The 16,330-nt window shown below is 42.2% G+C and overlaps 1 protein-coding gene across 1 annotated transcript in view; it reads right to left on the bottom strand.

The window, feature by feature from the left end:
* Window positions 1-218: 218 nt before the first annotated feature.
* The window catches only part of USP3 (ubiquitin specific peptidase 3), a 169,944-nt gene continuing 153,832 nt past the window's right edge, over window positions 219-16,330 (bottom strand). The window contains exons 14-15 of the mRNA XM_069222017.1: window positions 12,960-13,027; window positions 219-1,605 (exon numbers count right to left, since the gene is read on the bottom strand). Of these exons, the coding sequence (XP_069078118.1) occupies window positions 1,440-1,605; window positions 12,960-13,027 (234 nt within the window). The 3' untranslated portion in view covers window positions 219-1,439. The remainder of the gene's footprint in view (window positions 1,606-12,959; window positions 13,028-16,330) is intronic.

The following is a 16,330-nucleotide window of genomic DNA, read 5'->3' as shown; positions in this document are numbered from 1 at the left end:
GCATACAATATATCACTTATAAAGGGTCTTATGCCTTTCAATTTTTCTTAGAAGGTTTATCCAAAAGCTTTATACAGCGCCCCACTTCAGACACAGCAGGGCATTTCCCAGTCTGGGTTGTCTGCTTGAAAGGTGGCAGAATTAAGACTTACAGTTGTTCCAATTACGCGGTTCAAAACAAGTTCAAACCATTTAAATAATTAACAAAAAACAAAGAGTACACATAACTGGTTTATTAAAAGTAGGTTTTATACTTTCAGACTTTAAGCAATTGTTTATCATTTTTTAAAATTGTTTGCAATTTCATACAAACTAATAAATTCTAAAATCTACGTTCCTGGTTTGACCTAAAAAAATATGAATTCTAAAGAATTAGCAGCACCTTTATAAACCCTATGTGGAACTAGAAGTATCAGCATGGAAACCTCTGAATACTCAATTAACACTGAGATTTTTCTCCTTTAACAAATCGATTATTTATGCCAGAACTGAAATGGGGTTCAAATTCAGTCCAACTTACACTTGCCCAATGCTAATGTTTCTTAATTGGTAATTACCTGGGCATGCAGCATGATTGTATACCACCTGAAAGGTATGTTCTCCAATCGATGTATGCAGTTATATTTTGTAAAACTGGACGCAAATTGTACAAATGATTGCAGAGGGAAATCAAATATAAGAAAATGGACTGGCAGTGGGAAGCTGCGCGTGCACAGTTTCATCACCATAGCCAAGTTGTTTCCCCACAACTAAAAACAAAAGAACTAACACATGCACTTTGTGACAACAGTACAAACAAAGCACCATTAACAAACATACACCACCAGCTGAAGGGCTTTCTTGATTTTAATATTCTATGTGGGATAGCAATCTGCACTCAATGCATGTTAGTCTTAAGTGCATCTTAAAAAAACAGCTGGACAAGAAATATTCTCGGAGCAAAGTATACATGAGTATTTTAGCAACCGAGAGATACCTTTTTCAGTGAGCACTTGAGTGAAAGCCTGAGTTGCCTATTTTGCATTAAACAGGCATAACAATCGGCCATCTCATAATGGAGGGAACTCCAGCATGTCAGTTACAGAACAGCTATAACGAAGCAGCATCAAGTTATTTTTGCTTTTCATGACTGGGAGCATTCCCTTCGCATGATACAGACGCAACACAACAAAATGGTTTGCTAAAGTAAATGTGCGTAAGGAAAGGACTGACAACCACACATGTATACAGAGTCAAATATGAGCAAACCAAACATCTGCTGAGGTTTTCTGGTATAACTAATAAAGTTAGCTTTTGTCCATGTTCAACATGTAAGATGCGATGGATATCGACAAAACTCTGAAAAGTGCACAATGAAATGAATTGTCTTGGATCAAGTGTTCTTGAAAGAAATGAAAGTGTCTTCCTTCGTCTTGTACACTTGGTAAGTGAGGGGGATATTAAAGTTTATCCATTGCAGTTTTTGTCTGGCGTTCGACGTAGAACAAGATGTAGGCCTTGGCTTTCACCACAGTCTCTTCCTCGGTTAGAGTTACTGTGCTATCATTGAAGTGGAACCACCGGCCTTCGTGAGCGGCGTATGCTGTATAATGCCCAGATCCAACACTAGAAGGAAGGAAACGAAGAGTGCAAAACACGAGGTTTCATTAAAAGGAACATTACTTTCTAGTACTATGCTCGCCCTTGCATGATTACATTATCTAAATATTAACAATACTGAGAACATATGAGTGCATTTCGAAGGCACACCTCAAGCTTCATAAGTGACTATGGGGTTTGATGGTGCTCCTGCCCAGCCGCACTTGTTGTTTCCCTGCTCACTGAGTGTACAATGGCGGAGCCTCTGCCAGTGTAAACCTCTGACTTGGCAGCCTGTCTGGTAAAAGGCTACAATGTTTGTGATGGATTTGAGGGTAAAGCGACCGTCAGTGATTTCTTTCTGCCATGCTGTGAAGGGTGGACCCAGGCACGGAAAATGCAGAGCGCCCTCCCCAGCCCCCACTCACTTGGAGAAAACTTTCTGCACGTGAGCGAAATGTGTCTTTTTTTATTTTTATTTCTATAAAACTAACTCTTCCTTAGGAGGTATCTCTAAACCAAAAAATTTTGCTGAGCTGTCCCTTTAAACATGACGACTGTTCAGTAACTATACAACCTCCTTCACAGCACTGAGATCCCAGTCAATGACATGGACGGTCATCTGGCTCCCCTTCCTCCCCCGTCCCCATTTGATGCCATTTGTTGAGCTGCATCAAATGGACAGGGCAGGAATGCACCAATTCTATCAACACATTCCTATTCTCTCGTTGCATTGGTGTAGAGTGCTGTCTGGCACCAATGCAAGCACACTCGCGTCATGGTGCAAGGGTTTTTTTTGTTCTGGAAGGGACACCTTCCTGCACACAAAAAAATACTCTGAGGCTCTGTCCTCTTTCTAAGTATGCTGCAAAATGCAACACACTTAGAAAGAGGAAACAACGAGGAGAAATAAACATATTCCTCCTCTTTGAGCCTCTGTCGGGTAGCATTTTGACGCATTTCCAGGTAGATCTGGGAATGCAATCCATGGGTGAATGCGTGGGAACACCACACTCCACCCTTGGAACGCATTCCCAAGTGCAGTAACGCAAGGCAAAGCAGATTTACCAAGCCACACAGGGGTACGCAAGGTGGCCTTGCACTGCTTGATAAATCTGACTTGAGGATTGTGTTGCCCTTGTGAACCATGCGTGACGCAAAGGCAACACAATCTAATGATAAATCTGGACCTACATGACTACACAATAGGATTCACTACCCATCAACATCCTTCTTCATTGTAAATAAATCCTGAATCGTAACTCGGCGATCCTGCCCTTGCTCAGCGCTGTCTAAAGATAGCTACGCATACAGCGGAGGGTGTGATTCAAGAGAAAGTGAATAATTAGGGCAATGTAGACAAGCGACTCCCCTCTCCTTCTTGGAAGTCTGCTACCCCTCAGTAGGGTTTGAGGATACTTCGAGGCCACAGACGTAAGGTGGGAATACATTAAAGGGAAGCAGGCGCAGTAAATACTTGCACACGGCTGGGCTGCGTATGATTCAAGTTCCATGTGAGCTTTGTAGGACTGAGGGCTTTAAAGACAATTCATAGCTGCGGCACCCCGGAATCAATTAAGACAGACTCAGTTGAGAGGTGGCCTGGGTACCACACAGTGTCCCTCCTATAAAGTATGGCGTTAATAAAGACATGCCTGATAGCCCACGTTTTGCTGGAGGGGGCAGATGCGAACCACCAGTCTGGTGGGAAAAGCTGTAATTGGAAAGTGAGGAAAATACAACGTAAATGAAAACACAAAGAAAAAGAAATACTGAGAAAGATGGAAAACATTAAAATGTTAGCGACCACAAGGGGGGGTAATCAGCCAATTGGTGAAGCGACATTTGTACACTCAAAAGGTCTCATTATTAATTTTAGTAACAGAGTGCTTGAAAAGAGGAGGGTGTTAACTGTACAGAGGGGCTCACCAAGGATTTTACCAGTGTGATTACGACCACCCTGAATTTGTAATAAGTGACTGAAGTGACATACTATGATAATGTGGTCTGTAGATGCAGGTTGAAGAAAGGTGTAAAGACCTGCTGTTCGATACCTTTATGTTGGGGGGGGGGGGGGGGTGTTGGACAAAATTGAGAGGTTCCACTTTCTAGTGTAGCAGTTTTAAAGTAGGACTGAGTTGCTCTCCATACACCAAAAAGAGAAACTGATATCCTTTATCAGAAGAACCTCCTGCTCCACAAAGCAGGAGGTGAGCTCTCGCATGAAGATACACCAAGAAACACAAAGGAGGGTGACCTAAATGAAGCAGCTACCAAGCGAGACACCACAAAGAATTTCAGATGATGCAACAAGAAGTAACATAACCAATCAAGGAAGTGAGGACTCGCACTGATGCGGTGCTGGAACGAATCTGCAGGGTGGAGGAAGCTCAACAGACAGAAGAAAATGGGACTGCCACATAGATGAGAGAATGTGAACTGGAGAAAGCAGGAACTATTGCATTAACTGGACAATGCCAGAAACAAAGAAAGACACAACTTTACTTTTTGTGATTTACAAGGCGTAAAGCTAGGCTCCAAGGGAGGTGAAACGTCTTGTCATAGTTGAAATATTTATTAGAAGAGTGGTGCCAGAAGGGTAGGTATAAAGGTGACAGAGGCACAAATACGACACATATACATAGTGTCATTACCACTAGAATTCTGCATTACTTTCCCTGTTTAAATAATACAAATAAATCATACAACAGAAAGCAGAAGTTTCTAAAGTGGGAAGAGACCTCCAGAGGGTTCAGATTTTACTTAAGGCTTGGGGTACTGCCCGACTATAGTGTAGCCAAAATGTGGGTGACCAGTTTAAAAAAAATCTTTAATCTTCCAAGAAAGGGAACTCATTGTAGGAGATAATTACAAGATGGGCAGTCCACTGGACCTGGAGAGACTCAGAAGAAGAGGCGAGAAGTATCTTATGTAGAGTGAACATTTTGATTTTTGAAACCATTATTAAGAGGGGGCTACTGTTAAATGTATGGTAGGAGTGGAACTCACGAGAACGCTCTTTCCCACTCTCTGGCACTCAGCCTGTATGCCACCACTGTATATACTGTTCTTCTGGGGAGAAGCTTCGTCTATGTCATGGGAGCAGAAATGCTATCAAATTTGTACAAGAGTGGTCTTGGCATGTAAAGGAAATAAATGGAGCAATAGCAACTGCTGGCTACGAGACAGGATAATATGAGAAGACATCGAAGATGTCATCCAGCAGGAAAATGTTACTTACCCTGTAACAACCTGTTTGCAGCATGCAGTGCTGTAGATGCACATGCTCTGCATAATCCCACCATGTAGTGTTGGACGTGGACATTTTCAAGTTGTTTTCGAGTCACAAGGTCTATTGTCACTCCAACCTTAGCCCACAATGCGCCTGACAAACACTTCACCTTGGATTTTTTTTTTCCACTCTGAATGTACGTAGTGTAAGTCGAATGTCAAAGATAGTGTAGTAGATAATCTAGAAGATATCTATTACTTGCTTCCGGGGAGGAGGCTGGGCACATGTGAATCTACAGCACTGCATGCTAAGATCAGATGGTTACAGGGTAACACCTTCTGTTCAAAGTGTTTGAGCTGTAAATACACATGCTGTCCCATAGGCTAAAAAGCAGTTTCTTTCATAATCAATGGCTAGCGAACAGATTGTGCCGGTGTCTGAAACAATTTTCTCAGCATTGCCTGGCCAACCCCTGCTGTTGAGATTGAATAACCACAGAGTAATATCTGATAAATGTGTGGGGTGTTGAGACCATGTAGCAGCCTGACAAATATCTGCTAAAGGAATGTTACGATAAATGTGTGCTTGGCCTAACCACGGCATGTTTGAATGCATGTACTAATCCAACTAGCAATGCCTGCCTTGAAAATGGGGTTACCCACGTGAGGATACACAAAAGTCATAAGCAGTTGCCTTGTCTTATGGATGGATGTATCCTGTCAACGGAATGCATGGGTGCTCCATTGACATCCAAAGTGTTAAAACTTTTTCATCGACAGAAACTAGGTGCAGAAAGAAAACGAGAAACTACCTAGGGTAGGAATTTCGGTTTGTCCTTAAGGCGACCCTATCACTATGAAGCTGAGTGAAAGGTTCTATAGTCAAAGCCTGCAACTCATTGAATCTCATTAGATATGTGATGATACTTAAGAACCCTACCTTCCATGATACAAACTGCATGTTACAGCAGTATAGATGTTTGAAAGGAGGACCCATTAGTCTTGTAACAACTACATTAAGGTCCCAAGCAGGCACTGAAAGTGTGATTTGAGGGATTACTCTCCTTTAAGGCACTTTTTAACATGGATTTAAAAAAATAAAACCTTCCTGTTTTTTGTGTGCCTTCTACTCGTTTTTCTCTCGTTTTCACTTCTTCCATCTTGCTTTTTGTCCCCATTTTTGGGTGCTTTCTCCTTTTCCCTCGTTTTCACTGGTTTCTCCTTGCTTTTCTCTCGTTTTCACTTTCTCCTTGCTTTTCCACTGTTTATTGTAAGCCTTCTCTTTTCCCTCGTTTTCACTGCTTTCTCCTTGCTTTCCCACCGTTTTTTGTGTGCCTTCTTTCTTTTCCCTTGTTTTCACTGCCTTCTCCTTGCTTTTTCTATCATTGTGGCACCTGCCTGCCGCCTGTTATTTCCCGCTTAGCCTCCCCCACTGCCTCCCAGCACCCTACCGAGGACCTACTTAATGGAGGCCACAACACTGCCGAGCTACCGGCGCACCAAAGGCAAGCTCGTCTGCGCCTGGATCTATGCCCAGCGCCAGGACCCCTGATCCCTGGCCCACCCACAGTTACGACGACGCCACCCTCCAAGCCCTAAACACTGGACGACCCAGAAAACACTGCCACCATGCTGCACTGCACTCAACAGTAGAACAGTTCTCCTGCGCCTGATGCACCTTCTCCTGCACGAACACCGTCATGGCGCACAGCACCACGCCCAATTCTCACCACAACACACCAGAAGCAACACACCAACCCCATTGCCTGCTCCTAAACACATGTTCAATGTGCAAGCACTCCATCAAACTATAGGAGCTCATCACTACTCTCAGCCCAACATCATCTTCCTCAACGAAACCTGGCTCACACCCACATGCGCCCCAGACATTGCCACAGCAATCCCCAACGGTTTCAAAATCACTCACAAAGGCTGCACCAGCAGGCCAACAGGAGGAACAGCCACAGTCCATAAAGAAACCATACAGTGCACCACCTCCACTGCCAACACTACCACCCCCATGGAGCACCTCAATTTCAAGTTCCACAAGGACAAGACTACCATGAGAGGTACCATAGCATACCAACCCTCAGGCCCGTGCACCAGCTTCTGCAATACCATTGTAGACTTCATCGTACCCCTTGCCTTACAATCCAAGGACTACATCTTCTTCAGCTACCTTAACTTCCACATTGACGATCCCAAAAACACCACACACCTCTTAAACAGTATGAGCTGCCTCGGATTAACCCAGCACACCTAAGGATACACGCTAAACTCCATCTTCACCTCCAACAGCCACATCACATACAGCCACGTCACCAAACATGTATGCACTGACCACTCTGTTGTCCACTTCAGCATCTTTAGCCCCCGCACGACAACCCCACGTCATCCAGCCCCCCCCACCATGCATAGAGCAAAGTTTTAGAAGCCAATTGGACTGATGCCCTCAACACCTCCAGCCCTGCCACTGCCACCGACCTCGAACAAGGAGTGCAGAACTTTAAACCCAGATCACCAACTGCACCAATAGCATGGTCCCCATCAAAAGCAGCATCCAGAGAAAACAATTTAAAAAGGCCAGCTGGTATGCCCCTGAACTCAGAACAGCTAAAGAAGGCAGCAAACAGCTGGGGAGGAAGTGGCGTGCCAGCACAGACACCTCCAACAGGGCAGCTTTCAAGACCTCCCTACCCCTACCACCACCTGCTGAGAGCAACAAAGAAGGCAGCACTAGCCACGCATAGCAAAGCCAGCAGCAACACCAAGGAACTCTTTAACATCATTAAGGAATTCTCCAAATCGGCGGCTAGTGAAAACAACATCACACCTTCACAGGAGCTGTGCGACAACTTTGCCAATTTCTTTCACAACAAGACTGCAATCATATACAGGAGATTCAAACCCCAACCTACACCTACAGACTTAATCGGATAGAGTCACCACCACCACAACCAACCACAGACTAACCACCTGGAACCTTCTCTCCATCAAGGGCACCACCTCCACCATAAAACCGATTGACTCAGGAGCCTCCACAGACTGCTGCCTGCACCATATCTTCAATCTCAGAAACCAAAGGATCGTCCAGAAACTCACCATTCTACTCAACACCTCCAACACTGCAACCTTCCCCGAGGCTTGGAAACATGCTGAAGGCAATTCACTACTCAAAAAACCCCACAATATCTAAAAACTACCAGCCAATCTCCCTGCTCCCCTTCCCAACTAAGGTACTGGGACAAAGTAATCAGCAAGCAAATCATAACCTACCTGAAGCAGATCGAGCTACTCAACGCCTCCCAATCCGCCTTCCGCAGCAATCACAGCACCGAGACTGCCCAGATCGCAGCCACGGATTACATCCTTACTCTCCTCGGCCAAAGAGAAACAGCAGCTCTGATCCTCCTTGGCCTCTCATCAGCCTCTGATACTGTATCTCACCACATGCTGATCAAAACGCTCCACCCAATCGCCATCGAAGTGGATGCACTCAGATGGATCACCTCCTTCCTCACCGGAAGAATCCAGAGGATTCACCTACTGCCTTTCATCTCTGAACCAAAGGACATCACCTGCTGGGTCCCCCCAACCCCCCTAAAGGATCATCCATCAGCCCCATGCTTTTTAACACATATATAACCCCACTTAGCCAACATCATCAGATCTTACAGCCTCAACATAATCTCCTATGCAGGCGACAGCCAACTCATCCTCTCGCTCACTGACAGCCCCACTAGTACCACCAAAACCAGTTTCTACAGATGCATGACAAGCATGGTCAACTGGATGAAGAAAACTGCTGGCAGCTAAACACAGACCAGACTGAAATTCTGATCTTCGGCAAGAGCAGAAACACATGGACAGACTCCTGGTGGCCTTCAGAATTAGGACCTGCACCCACTCCCTCCAAACATGCCATGCTCACCACAAAATCACAGATTAACACCATCTCCTCTGCCTGCTTCTTCACTCTGCGCATGCTACGTAAGACCTTCAAGTGGCTATCCCCGCACACGAGATGCACTGTGATACAGGACCTCATCACCAATTGACTAGACTACTGCAACACCCTCTACGTAGAAATCGCCTTCAACTCCTACAGAGACTACAGAAGAGATGCCAATTCAAGGTTCTGATCCATGAACACAAGGCTCCACAAATCCAAGGACCCGCATACATTAACCACCACCTGAACTTCCGGACACTGTCAAGAACACTCTGCCTCCCTTTAATTTGCCCATACTCCCTGCACCTACTGAAGCAGAAGTGACGGACGCTCCTTCTCACAACGCAGCAAAAACCTGTAATCGCCACCCCTCGCACCTCCGGACCATCACCTCACTTCCGGAATTCCAAATGGCCCTCAAGACCGTGCTGTTCGAATAAGCCTCCGGGACCTGCAAGCGCCAGGACACCCTATCGGGTGATTAGCTGTGCTTTATAAATCCTGATTGATTGGCCAAAGAGTATCTGGTTATAGATATATTCACCAGAACATCCATTTGCTTCCAGAATTTTGTCCCAGATCATCCTCCATATACACCATAGTAACTATGGGACATGCTAGCCTCCTTTGTGATGCCCACTATAATTTATTCAGCATGTAACTTATTCACATTCCCTCCTTACTTCCCTGGCCTTTCCAAAAGCCTGCACCAGTTTGGAGTCTAAAATCTGCCAATTTCCTCTGCACCTTTCTTCTCCTGATTACAGAGGACCCTAATGTTCTTAGCTTGTGCAATTTTTTGGTTGCTCCAGCTGTCTATCAGTGCGCCTCGGTTCATGTAGGTCTGCATGTACTACTTAATGTACCATAGATTTGAGTGCTTTTATTTGTCCGACATCCTGTGGTCTGCGCAGCATCGATGTTTCAAACTGTACTACTCTTTGCAGCAATAACCAACCTTCTCTTAAAGTTGATCAAAACTGGTGTTGAGATTTGAGGTACTTGGGTCTATTCACTGTAGCATCTCTATATATGCCTGACCTCTGGGCAGAGTAATGTCTGTGAAATGAGTGGGTCTAACTACCTCAGGCCTCCTCTTCTTCATGTCTTGTAGTAGGAGTTCTTCTCTGGGCAGAAAAGTCATTTCTGTTGTATGCCCTTTGCTCAAACTGGGGTGGCATGGTGAGCAAAAGAACGAAGGATTAAACCCAGATCTTTGACTAGGGGTGAGTGTTTGAAAAGTTTCAGTACTCCATCCTTCATCCTTTTATCTTCCTAAAGTCACCCTAAGTGAGAAGGGTATGCCCAGACATGGGTCACGTGCTTACTGTGCCACTGGATTCAAGCTAGCCTGGCTGATGAAGGGTGATAGTCTGAAAACGCTCCCAGGATGCTTGTTTCCTAGGTTTGAGTGTTTGAAAAGTTTCAGCACTCCATCCGTCATCCTTTTGTGTTGCTATAGTCACCCCTAAGTAGGAAGGGCATGCCCAGACGTGGGTCCCGATCTCACTGTGCAACTGGATTCAAGATAGCCTAGCTGATGAAGGGTAAAACTCTGAAACCGGTCCCAGCATACTTGTTTCCGGACCAGGGAAGACCTGGCCTGGTAGTTCTGGCTGCATTGTTCCAATGGCAACAGAGTCAAGAGTTATTTGCATATGGATGGGTCCAAACTTGGATGGCATGGTGAGTGTAAGAACAATGGATTAACCCCAGATCTGGGACTGAGGGTGAGTGTTTGAAAAGTTTCAGCACTCTGTCCATCATGCTTTTGTGTTGCTAAAGTCACCCTAAGTGGGAATGGTATGCCAAGTCGTGGGTCCCGTGCTCACTGTGCTACTGGATTCAAGCTAGCCTGGCTGATTAAGGGTGATACCGGTCTCAGGATGCTTGTTTCCGGTCCAGGAAGGACCTGGTCTGGCAGTTCATGATGGACTGTTCCAATGGGAACAGGGTCACAACTGATTTGCATATGGTTGGGCCGAAACTGGGGTGGCATGGTGAGCAAAAGAACGATTGATTAAACCCAGATCTGCAACTGGGGTGAGTGTTTAAAAAGTTTCAGCAATCCGTCCATCATCCTTTTGTGTTGCTTAACTTTGCTCACATTGGAAATCACTGCAAAGCAGCGGAACACTTTTCCTTTGGTGTGTAGTGCTCTGTCACCTATGCAGATCTCCCTTCCAAGATGGTCCCCTATGTTTATGAACTTGAGTCACTCATCACCTACTTCTGTAGCAAAGGTTATGTAAGATATCCGCTACTCTCCATGCCCTCCTGTGTCACTTGGTGGGTTGTGTCCCAAAGCTGGGGTAATTGCGGGGTTCTAACCTCAAGCTGCTACTGTGTCCACCAGCTTCACTCCCCCTCCCCGCTATCAAAAGAGGATTCACCTTTTTTCCGGTGTGTCTTCTAGTTCAGCTGACACACATGGATTCACAATCATAACTGACTAATTGCCTGAACCATTGAGCACCCGCACACCTACTCACACCTGCTTTCACTTCACTCTGGGACTTCTTTTTTAATGTGTGAAAACACCAGAGGCCCCCCAGTGTTATCTGAAAGAGTAGCACTACAGGGTCAGATGCTGTCCGATCGTCATCTAGGCCAGGCCCGTGAGAATTTCAAATACAAAACACAGAAAAACGAGAAGCCCCTGGTCTAACCTTGTAAGTCACAGCAATTAACCAGTGAATGGACAAATCAACTTGAAGATCCCTGGGCCAATCTCTGAAAACTGATACCAGTGAAGTCGCATGACCTTAAACTGACCAAGCTACTCCACCTTTATCTTAACACCAAGGCATTAAGACACCAATGCCAGAATACAATTAAACGGATCCTAACAATGACCATCCACGGTTAGTTCTCATTAATGGAATGCAGAAGATTACTACCTACAAGTCTTTGAAAATATTGTAAAGCTCCTCAAAAAGTAGTTCTTTGTACTGCAACCTGTCTGATCTTGAATGTTAAAAGATTGGAGCACTTTATACCTGCTCTTGCATCTCTAAGCTAGTTTCCACTAGAACGTCACATTTCTTATAAATCATTTACAAGGATATCCTCAACATTCTAGAATACTTGCTATAGAAAATTCAATAGAAGTCAGGAATCACTCAATTTGGACACAAACCAGATTCAGAAAGACCTCCACTCTCAAATACTCCTCCAATAGAAATGTGATAATGTTCTCATATGGTTTATATATACAAATCAAAGCGGCAACTTTGATCTCAATCTTCAAAATGGGAACTCAAATACAACTTTCTCAAACATCTAAAAAAAAGTGGTATGCTCTGTCTAGCACTGCTCAGTATTATAAGTTAACTGCATTATTAGGCATGCACTCGGTATGACTTCACTGTGTTCTTGAGGTAAAGGGTTTTGTGGATGATGCTGTTGTTTCGTCTAGAGCAGTGGTTCCCAACCTGTGATCCAGGGACCTCTGGGGGTCCGTGAAGCCTCGTCAGGGGGTCTGTGACTGCTTAGAAAATTAAATAATATTAACAGATTAATAAAGTGTATAAAAATGAAGTGGCTTAGTGTACAATTGAAAATGATATATTGTGCATCGATAGTTACGTGGCAGGAGTGTATAAATGTAGACTTTTTCAGCTATAATTTGTGTTCTGTCACAAATTTGAGCGCTATAACCAGCTGTGCCAATTTTGTTCAGAGTCAGGGATTCTACCTAACATCTTAAGTTGGGACAGTTTCCTTCTAAATTCTATTTTGGGTGTTTCTTTTGATGTGCTTTTGCATGTAAAGATTTGGCGGGTTCTCTGAGTGGTTATGTAATCTAGGTTTCAGTGGATTTTGGGCCATTTCTTTGGATAGAATGACTACAGCATTCATTTATTGGGTAGATGTGGCAACAAATAGTTTGTCTTCAGTGTCTATTGCCATGTTGTCAGTCACATCACTGTTCATACTCACCAATTATCCCACAATAATTGTTTTGGAAACTATGCGAAAGATGACCTGCAACCTTCAGATTGCAACAAATCTACATATTAGAGATGTGAAGGAGTTAATTATTCCAGAGTTGTGACCTACTATTGGAAATAATAAAAAAATACCTTCTGACAGAAACACGGCTAATACTTTCACAAGAGATGACATTGTTGTCTACAGGATGAATGCAACCTGTAAAGTGTATCTTTATGTAATGCTGTATTATGGATTTACTCACCCAGATCCATGATGAACAACAACAGCCACAAGATCATAAAGACAGGTTTCTGGTTCACTGTTCTCTGGCTGTAATCGAAAAGAGGTTTAAACAAGGAGAATCATCAGAAAGTGTTTCCTTTCTTTTTTGTAATAAGTCATAGCTAGAAGCTGACTCTAAATACAACTTATTTACTATGGCATTTCTAAATTCAAACATGGTTTAAATACTCAATATCAAAGTCATTCCAGACCTTGCACTTTGAAGCTTATTGTATTGTACAAAGACAAATCCAGGATGAATAGAGGTCTACTCTGAAGAGGTAAAATACTAATGGACATTCATGGAAATAGGTCAAACCAGCAGCAGTGTTTAATTTGATATTTTGTTTTCGATCTCTGTGCTGCAATCAAGGTAACTCAAAATATTTAAAACACAAGCCAATGCTCTCTCTCTTTAAGTCGGTCCTACAGCCTAGCTGTCTCACCGGACTCATGTAATAATAAAAAATTTAAAAAATCATAAACCTAGCGGAGCTTTGGGTCAGTACTCTTTATACATTTGTCAGTTCAAAGGTCATTCACATTTTGTTTGAATGATTGTTTTAGAGATGAAGTGGGGTTAATTAATTAAACAGTTTTTTTACATTTTCAAGGAGTAAGCATGTATCTAGACGTCTACTGCATTTTGCATTAATCTAGTGAATGTTCAAATCTATATTCCAGTTTTCTTTTAGACGATCAGTATATGCTACCTCCAATATATACTTTTGGATAAAGTGTTTATCTAGGGAGTACATCGTTTAAAAAAAAATATTTGTATTACATATTAGTTTGATAATGTGATACAGAACAATTACATTTACACATTTTTTTAAAAACATGTGTTTATTAGGTTTTACTTTATGAAGAATGATTACAACTGGTGGAGTCCATCAGGGCGGAAGAATTTAACAGTATAACACAAGCAGTACATCATACATGAAAATATAAAAAAAGTAAATATGAATCAGAAGTGTACAAGCAGACTTGGTTATGGGATGATAGAAATGGTGGGGGTGTACTGCCGCAGTAATTACATTTATTCAATGATACATTACTTCAAAGGTGAGACAACATACTGTCCAATACACCATTAGTAACCATGGCTGTGTGTGCAAAGATTTGTGTAGGCTCACATTTGATCAGACTATGTCATAATACAATTCGCTACAATCACAAACGCTGAACAGGAATTTGTCAACTCTCCTATCAATATGTTTATCAAAGACAAATATACTTCGTATACTTCCATATAATTGCTACAATGTTCATTCTATAACGACTGAAATGCTGAATCTGGGAGATGCAGTAGTTCTTGTATATAAAACAACTAATTCAACAGATTTTTCTGGACTATCATCGGTTGGGTGATTTGTAGACTTTTTTTTGTTGCCCACTCTTCTATATGGTTAATCCTTCTTTATGTAGCAGGCTCTGAATCATCCAGTTTATGGTTATTCTTCATTTAGCCAATGGTAAGGTAAACTGTATCTTCAAACAAAAAATGGCAACAGAGATTCCTCAGTTGCACATCCCTTACAATTTGAGCACTGTACTGTTAACACCAAATATAGTGCTCTAACACTATAACACACCTGTTGCCAAGATGTGTAGGACTGAAAATCGGTGGAACCCAGGCCAGTAAATGTCAGACAATATATGTTTGTGGAGCACTCAATATGTGTATTTCTCCATTTATTCTTGGTACGACACCTTTTATATGTCCATAGATGCACTATCATATATGTTATATTTAAATTGTTCAGATTGATCTAAAACATCACTATACCAATTTACCTCAGATATTCAGGTGTGTGTTACTTCTTCTTTTTACTAGAGCCAGATTTCAAAGGCATTTACACATCATATTCTTTTAGTTATTAGTCCGTCCACCAATTTCAGGTACAATTATTTGAGAATATTTTGACAGACATATTGCTATCACTTCATCAATACAAATACAACTATTGTGATAGAGATTTATGGATATGTTGCTGTTAATTTCTCATAGATGATCCCAACCGACATGCTTCATCTTATGAAAGGAGTTCCTCAAGGCTGATTAAAAAATCCATCAAGTAAAACTGCATTAAAAACATACTCTATTTCTAAATAACATCAAAATATATTTGTAAGAAAGGTTTTTATACAGTGTCGACTTAAAAAAACCTCCGGGCACACAACATGAAATTTGTTTGTCCTGTTCACCAAACTAATGTATAGTTTAGCCTTTTTTTTAAAAGACATGCATTTGTTGGATCTTAAGATTGATTTTGAATGAATGAGGATAGTAAAAAATATAATCCCTTCCCCAACACCCAATCGTCCATTTGGGAGAGAAAAGAAAAAAAAGAAGAAAAAGTGACACAGAAGATTGAAGTGTGATCTTGAAAATATTAAATGTTGAATATTAAGTAAAGGATGATGCACTGGGAAATTCCGTGTATAGTCCAAAAGTATTGTGAAAACATAAGTCCATAGAAACACAGAGCAGCATGCAGATATATAGTTCCAAATATTCTTTCTATATAAAGATAACAAAAGGAAGAATCAACCATAGCAGGTGCTACTTTACCTATATCCAAGTAATGACTACTTCTCACTAGTGAAAGCTGATCACTAAAGAAGAGGAACAAGAATACATAAAGGATCAGAGATTTCGCTCTCAAACGTCCCTGCAACTAATAAAGCATAAAATGGCCACAACGTAGACTAATCTTGCGCTCGATCGAGCACGAAGGATATATGCATCCCGGACAAATGTATGTTGGAATTAACTTCAGATTCTAAAATAATGAATGTATCACCAATCCAAAAACAGTGTGTGGTAAGTTATTCACAGTCGCCAAACCTGGAAATGAAAACTAATGTATAAATATCCAGGTTTTATCACTTAAAGTACTGAAAAGCAGATTGCTTTAATAAAATCAAAAATAACTCAGAAGATCAACCAGACCTTCCCGTAATGTGTAAATGTCGTAAAATGGAGCCCGTATGTTAATAAGGACCATGATAAGTCCTTCAAATAATCTGTAAAAAAGAAAAGTGTATAACAATAACAGGACCAATTTTTTTATTGCAAGCTCACTACTGAAGGTTTGATATCCCAAAGCACCAAGCTAAGGAGTGTAATTTCTAATCCAAAGACATGTCCCATCTAAGACACATGAAGCCAAAAACCTGCTTTGTTCTGTCAATGCTGATGACAAAACAAATCAAAAACCACTAAACTGATACTACCAACAATGATATTATCATGTAATCAAAAGCTCATCACTGCATGTTTTATACAGGTAAGTGCCACGCTGAATAATGACATTGCCAATTACACAACATGTCCCATGCCGACTG

Source organism: Pleurodeles waltl, chromosome 3_1, assembly GCF_031143425.1.
Source record: "Pleurodeles waltl isolate 20211129_DDA chromosome 3_1, aPleWal1.hap1.20221129, whole genome shotgun sequence".
In the NCBI taxonomy this organism is placed as follows: domain Eukaryota; kingdom Metazoa; phylum Chordata; class Amphibia; order Caudata; family Salamandridae; genus Pleurodeles; species Pleurodeles waltl.
The sequence above is the reverse complement of the archived record's forward strand: the minus strand, read 5'-3'. Positions and strand labels throughout refer to the sequence as shown.